Here is a 9,560-nt window from a genome sequence, read left to right as displayed (position 1 = left end):
ATTTTTGTTAAATTGCAAGGATAGTTTGAATATGATACTATGATTGATAGTCTTATACCCGTTTTCACCAACAATCCCTTAACGTTTTCCTAACTAAGTGTCACTTAGAATAAGGGCTCCCCCAATATTCGATCATCTAAAGAATTTCAAGTGATGACGAAGCAATACAAAAAAATATTGAAATAAACCTAAAATACTAAGTAAGAATTGTGAGGACTCAAATTCTTCAAAAAGACTCCTACAATGATTCTACGTAAACTCATAGACGTAACCATTAAAACAGGATTCTCTTCTTCTTCTTCTTCTCTGTAAATTCGATCTTGGCAAAGCGGTCGTGGTCACGTTGAGGCGTCCACATTAGAGGCGGACACAGCTTTTTTCACGATCTCCCGGTCTCTCTCTCTGTTAGCAGACTCTCTGGCGCAGTCTGACACGCAGCTACCCACTGTGGATTTCACCTGATCGGTGATCTGGTACCCTCCACTTTTCCTTGTACAACTAGCAGCTCTATAGAGTTGTAATCGCGTCTAGAGTATCGCGTATGAAGTATGTAGGATTCTCTAAAGAGGAAAAAACTGAGGAGGACGAGAAGGGACTGGCAGAAATGGCGGTCATAAAACAAATAAAAAAAAAAAGATTTGTCAAAAATTCTTTGACAACATTTTGATTTGACACCTTCTAGAAATGTTGTGAAATCTTTCGACTTATGCTAAGTTTACTCTAGATATAAAGGAATAAGTTCTTCTAAGAGTAATTCTAGTCCTAAGGTGTTAGGGTCACAAATATTGTTAATATGCAGGTAAGTAGTGAGTAAAGAAGTTTCTACTGTGATAGGAACTTGAGCTAGGAGGTCCCGCGTTGTTCAATATCAGTCATAATAATAGAAGAGAAGCATAATCTATACGTACTTAATATGATAAAACTGTAGAGTTTGTTTGTTTGCTTGAATACGCTAATCTTAGGAACTACTAGACCGATATGAAAAATTGGTTCACTGGTTGACATAGGTAAGACTAATGTTTCGAGGAAGACTATTAACTTCAGGTACACGGAGGTCCTACGGGACTGAACCGTTGGCGGAACCTAAGCTACGTCATAACAATATACGTAGAACAAAGTAAGGATTCACTTAGAATAAAACCCCAAATAGATCTAAAGTTACGCAGAAAATATAAATCGATTCCAAAAGTGGGTCTGTGTAAAGTAAAGCTTCAGGATCACCAAGGGTTATATAACCCATTTTCATTATCAGAATCTATGGTGGAATAGGCGCAAAAGTCAAGGTCAGAGTCAAAGTCAAGGTAGCAGATCAGCAAGCAAGAGTGGCAGCTATGGATTCGGCAGCCGCACCAGCTTGAATCAGAGTCGAGGCAGCCGGGGCAGTCATAGTGTGCGAGGCAGCCAACCCAGGGAGCTGGAGTTCCAGTTCTTTATACGACAGACTGAGGTACCTTTAACTGTCATATATCACTAGGATAGAAAAAGTCGGTGTCCAAATTGAATTGAGATTACCTATGGGATAAAAGGGTCAAGTTTCATACTAGCCTGTATTCTACATATATGGGTGTATATGTAGTATCGTATTCAATAAGGTAAACAAGGGACGAATATCTACTCGTTTCGTTTGCTAGAATCTAATTTACTGTGGATATAAAAATGACCCGGGTTCAAATTAAAATCTGCATTTCAGACAAAAAATGCAGCAATGAGTTCGAAACAGAAAGTAGCATGACTATAGTTCGGCCATTCAGAGAATGCGTTCCTGACACGTCGCGATTGAACTGACGACGTAACTTTGCAATGGCGTTGCAGTTACGATAAAAATATTTTTGCTGGTTGTTTACCGTTTTAACAATTGAGGAGCATTAAAACAACATTATTATATCAATAATCAATGAATGTTATAATTTTGTGCCAAACTGAGTGTCAAATAACTTGGTAAACAATATTTTTCTAAATCTATACTGCGCTATTACAAGGTTATGTCAGCGGTTTATATTTTGTAGTGCTGTGCTAAAAATAACAGGCAAGTATCGTAATCTGTTCTTATACAGTTATAATATAAAATAATACGTTTTGATTTTCTTTTTAAGAATTGGAAAATAATGGACTATAAGACTTAATTATAACTTTTATGAAATATAAAAATAAAACTATGACCAAACCGCATTTTTATACTTAGATTAAAAATGGTAACCCCAAATGGCGTTATGGGCCGCCATTTTGTGACGCTAAAACAGTCGTCCGTTGTCGTTTCGTGCGCATAGACCACGTTTTTCAAGTGTTTTCGATCTGTTTTTATTTGATTACCCGGCTTTTGTTAGACCGAGATATCAGGATTGATTCTGTTATTGATAATAATATAATTATACATGTAGGCGAAGATGATGATGAAGACACCACCTCCTCAAGCAAATCGGAGTCTGATTAATATTCTGTTCGCACATTCAATTCAATGTACTTGTAACAAAGAATAAATAAAACAATTTTATTATATGAATATTACCTTTTTTTGGTTTCCACTTAAATAACTAAAATATAAAACAAATGATTCCGCCAATTTAAAACGAAAATAATCTTAAAATAATGCGGCGGTTCATTTTGAAGGAACGGTAACGAACTCAGTGTTATGTTGTGCCCATCACTAGTCGTGACTAACTGATAGGTGTCAGGAACGCATTCTCTGAACGGCCGAAGTATAGCACAATTCGCAACGCTTTTATCTCAAGACAACTTTCATTATTGTCGATAACATCGACGGAACTGCTGTTAATTTGTAATTATTTGCATAATGTGCTACAGATAAATCATTTTGGTAATAAAACTGCACACAGCTGATGTAATTAAATGTCAGCAAACTTGCTTCTGGTGATTGTTACGCCATCTTTAGCTATAAACACTAGGAAGTGGTCTTAATTACTTTTGTCTTCTTCTATTAGATCATGACCCGAAAATTGCAGAGCGTTTAATGTGCTAATATTTGCAGACTTTATATTCTCCTTGGTGGAGCCGAGAAGGTGCGATTGACTGGTTCGAAGACCTGCCTGATGATACTCTATGGAACTGCTACATCTGCTTCTGTGTACTTCTTGGACTCGTATGGACGGTCGCGAAACTCACAGGGATTTACATAGAAATTGTGGATGTTGTCTACAATGTGTCCTATGCCATCCATGTGTTCGCTATCGGGTACAAACTGCATGCGGAACGCGAGAATATTGATGTCACGTTGTTTATTGTTAGTTAGTACTTTTTGATTCTATTACAGAGGTATACTGTAAAATAAATGGACACAAAGATTGTAAAGAGTAAAAGTTTCATCGTAGTTTTTTCCGTCCTGCCTGTAGGGCTCTCTCTCTAGTATATGACGGTAAACGGGCTCTCAAGCATAGTTTAGTAGCGGTGACGGTAAACGTGCTCCTTCAGTCAGTTGGGTTACCAATTCATATAATTCATCCATTATCACAACATTCTGTGGGTTATGGACCTGAATGAAATGATTTTTATTTATTATCGCAAGACGTCGATGATCCGAGATATATGAACAAAACAGCAAAAGCTAAACAATAGATTTTATTTCTCTATTTTCCAGTTGGATTCCTTGCGGACATATTAACGTTTGCTCATTATGTACAGAGCCACAATCCAAATTTTAAGTTGGGTGCCTACTACGTGCGCTTGCATCGACCTTATAAATATCTGTGTAAGTGATTCACTATGTGAGCGTTTGTAAAAGAAAGTACTTAACAGGTTTAACTGCCTGACAATTCCATGCATGTCATGTGAATTTATCAGGTGGAAAATACAGGTGGTTGCCATTAATTGTCGACAACTGTTTGTATTTATTGAAGTATGTTATCAAAACTGTATTGCTGTTGTGAGCTGCGGAATCACACCGACTCTTAAAACACACAGTTCTGTTGTTTCAAAACAAGAGCTAAAAGGTCCCATCTAATACAGAGTACTGACACCACTTTTATTTAAAAAAAGTAAATAATTACAAATGTACGCTATAACTTCTCTACGGGAGACATTTTCATAGATTCTGTATTCCCCAAACTAGGCGCTGTCTGTATCTTGGGGATCTAAAACTAAATAAATAAGATTTCAGGAATAAATAAATAAATAAGTATTATTTGCCAAAACTTCCAGGGTCTCTAAGCGACTATAATTTGAAAGGCAGTATCCTTGGAACCACTTTGAAGTACTGCTACATATTCATGGTGATGAGAATCACTTGGGCTTATGTTTGGCTACATGTGAGACTGGTATGTAGAATTTTTTAGCCCAGGAGTTTTGTAGACTTGAGCTGGACAACTTATAATAAGGAAAACATCATAACTAGACGATAGGTTTTGGACCACACTACCCAAACCATTCAGATGATAGGTGTAGCACCCCAGAATCAAAACTATGATGGTAAACAAATCTGTCACATCTTATGTTACGTTTTTTTAATATGTACTGGTAAAACGGGTGGATTGATTGAGATAAAACTTAGAACAACGAATGATGGAAACCTGGTTATTGTCAGAAGCTCTATTTTTTTTATTCTAGTTCGAGCACCAGGAAATCAGTTGTGCGATCACAGAAAGTAGTTGAGCAATTAACAATTATTTTTGAATCTAATCGGTTTTTCAGTTAGAACCTCAATACTACCTTCCGGTGGTAAATGCGACAGTAAACGAGACAGTTCTTCCGGGAGATCCGGAGGCGTTGTCAGAAGACCCGGCCGGGGAGTTCCTTGAAGCTTTCTATAACACCAGCAAGATGTTCATACCTATTGGGTAATTATAGCATTTGTCATACGAAGGTCAAAGCGTCGGTCCAATAAACAATATATGTCCATTTTGATTTCTGACACTTATGCAACTATAAGACACCGTACCTCCTGCTTGGAACCCCATCATAGCACTATTAAATCCAAATCCAATCCAAGCAAAACTGCTGGACCAAAGTATAAAGTGAGCTCGTTCTGCGTGAATCGGATTGTCAATAATATAATCAACAAAATATAGGGTAGCTGTTTGTAACTATAATATCAAGACAACGAACACCTTAGTCTACCCGTGACCATGGATGCTGAAAAGGATCCGACATGTCGGGATTAAATAATATTAATATAAACGCAATAAAATCCGTAAAAGTAGTTTTATTTAAATATATGTTTAATAAACAGCGACCAGTAACTTACTTCCTATGACATCAGACCCTCAGGCTTCCCCTGCAATGACGTGCAGCGCATCATCTGTATCTTGATCATGTTGAGTGGATGTCTCGTGGTGACTGGCATAGCTGTCGCCTCCCTCTCCCTCATCATCAGCCTCTACATGAGACCTGAAGAGACCTTCCGATCTCGATATAGGCTCATTATGAAGGAGATGGTAAGAGTCTACTCGCAGACCTTTTATTTCATACTAGCTTCCGCTCACGGCTTCGCCCGCGTAGTGTATTGATAAAAAGTAGCCTATGTGTTAAGCCACGGTATCACCTATCTGCAAACCAAATTTCAACCAAATAGGTAGAGCCGTTTTTGCTTGAAAGAATAACAAACACACATCCATACATTCTCACTAAATTTTACATTTATAATATTAGTAGGATATTTTTGCATTGGCATTTAGATTTTCATATCTTTTTGGATTGTATAGATTTTCATATCTTCTGGATTGTATATATTTGCAGCTTACCTTACAGCGCAAGTGCCAAAGCCAAACCACCTGAAACGGATGCAGCTTTAATCATCTTTTATAGATGTTATCAGGCCATAGTTAGTTAGTTACAGTTGCATTGTAAAACTTTATCAGCCTACTATTTTTATGTAATAGAATATTTATGAATGTATATATATTTTTTAAATAGTGTGTATGGGAGTTTCTTGCCGACTCTTCTCCATGAGACCAACTTTTTGGAACCGTGCAACTAGTGTGACGTTGCATAGGAGCCTGCAAAGGCCTATTTGAAATAAAAACATTTGACTTCGACTTTGAGACAACACCAATCTGACTTTTTATTAACAGTCTAGTCTCTTAACTTCTCTTTTTTTATAGAGTGATACGCGGGTCCCGCCGACACTTCGCCAAAAAGTGGAGACGTTTTACAAGATGTACTGGCACAAGCAACGAGCTGTGTCTAAAACGCAGCTACTCCCGACTTTTCCACCAACACTGCCTACTACCATCAATCTTGATATTTACTTTGAATCTACTCAAAAAGTAAGAGCTGTCAATAAGTTGATTTCTGACACCTACATAAATATTTACGCGATTTATTTTATCCCAACATTTCGGATCCTTTACAGCGTCCTGCATTCTGCGTGTACCGAATCGTCAATAATCAACAAAATGTAGGGTAGCTGTGTGTAACTAAAATGTCAAGACGACCAACACCTTAGTGTGCCCGTGTTTAAATTATATTTGATACTAGCTTCTGCCAGCGGTTTCACCCGCATCCCGTGGAAACTACTTCCCGTACCGGGATAAAAAGTAGCCTATAGCCTTCCTCGATAAATGGGCTATCTAACACTGAAAGAAATTTTCAAATCGGACCAGTAATTCCTGAGATTAGCGTGTTCAAAGAAACAAACAAACTCTTCAGCTTTATAATATTAGTATAGATAACCGCGATAAAATCCGTAAAAGTAGTTTTATTTAAAAGCTCCTAATAAGTTGTCAAAAAACCAGAATGAACATAGGTATCTTTTTCTTGGTTTTTTACGAAGCCTTTATTAAGGTATGCATTTTCTAGGCTCGGATTCTCCGTGAACTGTCTTATCAGTTACTGTCGGAGCTCGCGAAGAAGATGGAGACAGTTCACTATATCCCTGGAGACGCCATCATCAAGCGAGGGTCTAAGAAATCCAAAATTATTTACATTACTTACGGAGATGTTGAAGTAAGTATTTTTTTTCCACAACAGGAAAGTTTAACCTGCACAGGAAAGTCATGTTCTTGAAGCTCATAAACTGTATTACATGAGAAAAACATTTGTCCTATTATAACATGACAACTGAGAATTCGTTCATAGTAGCGGTATCAGAGTCACAAAAATTTCGAGCAGTCATTATCTCCCGAGCCCCTCCTAACTATGTTTGAGTACGTAACTGTGTAGTAAATAGTACTATGTAGTAGTAACTATGTTCAACCGGATACGGTTGAGTAAGTACTAGTGTTTTACAAGGAGCGACTGCCTATCTGACCTCAACCCAGTTACCCGGGTAACCCAATACGACTTGGTTTGTAAATTCCGACTGGTCACCAGCCTGGTCTGGTTTCAGATGCTGACAGCCGAGGATGATAATACGGCCATTCTGCGCATGACCCGTGGCACGGTCCTGACTCCGTGCGGTGGTGCAGCCTCAGCAGCGCTCAGCGTCTCTCACGTGGCAGTCCGTGCTGCTACCTTCTGCACGGCTCATGTCCTCAGTGCCACGGAGCTATGGAGAGTGGTGCATAGGCACTCCGTCACGCAAGACCATGCGGGACCCATTCTTGCGTCTTTTACAGTTTAGTATTGCTTTCGAAAGTATTTTTTCTTTTTTGAATAATTTTATCAGGAGATGACAGTGGACGGAGGTAGGAGGGTGTATCTAGAGCGCCATATCTGCAAACTCCAACTAGCTTCCTGAGAGAACTAATTCCAGCACCGGGATATGCACCACACTGCATCCCTTATGTGCTGAGTGCCTGAGAGTAGTGCAGAAGCTCTCCGTCACACGTCACATTCTCGTGTCTTTTACAGTTCAGTATTGCTTTACCAAGTATTTCTTCTTTTTATTATTTTTACAAATCATCAGGAGCGCTGGTCAAAAATGTTGGACTAAGATAGTAGGGTAGGTAGGTAGTAGGGTGTGTCCACATTTTCATATCTACTTCCACTACACTCATAGAACTAATTCCAGCAACGGGATAGTAAGTTCCCTATGTCATCATGATGTATAAGCTACATGACTGCCAAGTTTCATTAAAATCCGTACTACCGTTCGCAGGTGAAGAAGTATATTAGTATCATTACATTATTTTTGTACCTTGCAGGACCACGTTGAACGAGTGAAACGTCATTACTGCACGAAGGTGCCAGATCCAGCTATGTATGTACTTCATTTATACTATGTAATATATAAAGCTGGGTACTCACTTAGCAGTGTAGCACGTAATGTATCAGATACGGTATCAAGTGAGTACGTAGGCACGAGCCCGCTGCGAGCCGCTCGCGCGTGGAGCGCTGTAAGCTCGCAGTGACCCGCCGAGTGGCGGTTTCGCTGCGAACACAAAGGCGGCTCGCAGTGTGCTCGTGAGGTCCGTGGACGAGCCGTACCCACTTGCAGGTTGATACCGTATCTGATACGTTACGTGCTACACTGCTAAGTGAGTACCCAGCTTAATAATTCATTTTTTTCTATTGATATAACAGTCGTAATGAATACGACAGTCTAACATATACATATGTAATATGACACAATTACTTTTCTAAGCCAATCAGATTCAACAGATCGCTGTTCGGAAGGTTTGCGTAGTCTTCACGGATTTGTTATTTTCTTTTTTTTACTATTTACACCTGACATCTTTCATCATTCATATCAGCTTGTGGTTGTATTATAATAATAATAAGCCCCGCAGGGCATCTGAGGCGGATGATGGGGAGTAGCGACCCCGCGGGGCTATATATCCGAGTGCTCCAGGGAGAGTATACTGTCCCCCATCTCCAGCTTGCCGGAGTGAAGCATGACGGGGGATAGGTCTCCCGCCTCTTGGCTTGGCTTCATCGGCCGGTCAGAGTGGAGTCGCTAGAGCAGGGTTAGCAGCCCACTCGGAGGGTAGGTGCCTCGTGGTAAGTGGCGAGTGGGCCGGTGATTCTGGACCCACAGGGAGCGCGTGATCTGCGTTTAAAGTCCGCCGAGGTATCCTCACCCTTCAGCCGCTCATGTACCTGTTGCCCTCTTGTTGCTATTCAGTGACTGATTCCCGGGGGCCCAGTAAGTGAGTTGGCGAGTCTCCACCTGTCACTTTTACGTGTATTTACATTGTTATCGGCAGGTGCCATAGTTCCCGTAGTTTCCCCATTCCTAGTCCACTAGCATCCCATTACAATAGCCCAAGTAGTTTTCATCCATAGTTAGCAATAGTTTAGCACAGAACCGGGGATAGTCCTTGGGTACATTTATATAGTGTATACAGGGATAATCGTCGGTTTTGTGTCACCATTTCATTAAAGTTGTCTCAAAAGGGCTTCAGCGTGTTGGCTTCGGCCCCACGTTCGCCTCCAAAAAATCCGGGACTCTATAGTCCCGAGGTCTGGTAGAGACATACATAATATAATAATAAATCATTTATTTCAGGCCTTTACAAACAAAAACAATACAAATGAATTAAACATAGGTATAAATGAGTTAAACTATTATACCTAAAAGTTTTTATATTCGCCAGCCACAAGAGCAGTATTCTGCAATTCAATCGCAATTTGAAAGCGTTGAAGAGCATGAAGGATGCCAGCGGCAAGCCTGTGCTGGCCAGCGCAGACATATTCCTGGAGATTGCTGGCTGTTACATTATGAGAAATGT

General features: G+C 39.8%; 1 protein-coding gene across 1 annotated transcript in view; it reads left to right on the top strand.

Moving 5' to 3' along the window:
• Window positions 1-793: 793 nt before the first annotated feature.
• The window catches only part of LOC124645708, a 37,173-nt gene continuing 28,406 nt past the window's right edge, over window positions 794-9,560 (top strand). Inside the window, exons 1-11 of the mRNA XM_047185565.1 lie at window positions 794-799; window positions 1,253-1,447; window positions 2,987-3,238; window positions 3,637-3,703; window positions 4,153-4,268; window positions 4,642-4,787; window positions 5,210-5,384; window positions 6,051-6,215; window positions 6,748-6,894; window positions 7,277-7,467; window positions 9,426-9,558. Of these exons, the coding sequence (XP_047041521.1) occupies window positions 794-799; window positions 1,253-1,447; window positions 2,987-3,238; window positions 3,637-3,703; window positions 4,153-4,268; window positions 4,642-4,787; window positions 5,210-5,384; window positions 6,051-6,215; window positions 6,748-6,894; window positions 7,277-7,467; window positions 9,426-9,558 (1,593 nt within the window). The remainder of the gene's footprint in view (window positions 800-1,252; window positions 1,448-2,986; window positions 3,239-3,636; window positions 3,704-4,152; window positions 4,269-4,641; window positions 4,788-5,209; window positions 5,385-6,050; window positions 6,216-6,747; window positions 6,895-7,276; window positions 7,468-9,425; window positions 9,559-9,560) is intronic.

The sequence above is a fragment of the Helicoverpa zea genome, chromosome 3 (genome assembly GCF_022581195.2).
Source record: "Helicoverpa zea isolate HzStark_Cry1AcR chromosome 3, ilHelZeax1.1, whole genome shotgun sequence".
Taxonomy (NCBI): domain Eukaryota; kingdom Metazoa; phylum Arthropoda; class Insecta; order Lepidoptera; family Noctuidae; genus Helicoverpa; species Helicoverpa zea.
This window is presented reverse-complemented; position numbering and strand designations above follow the sequence as displayed.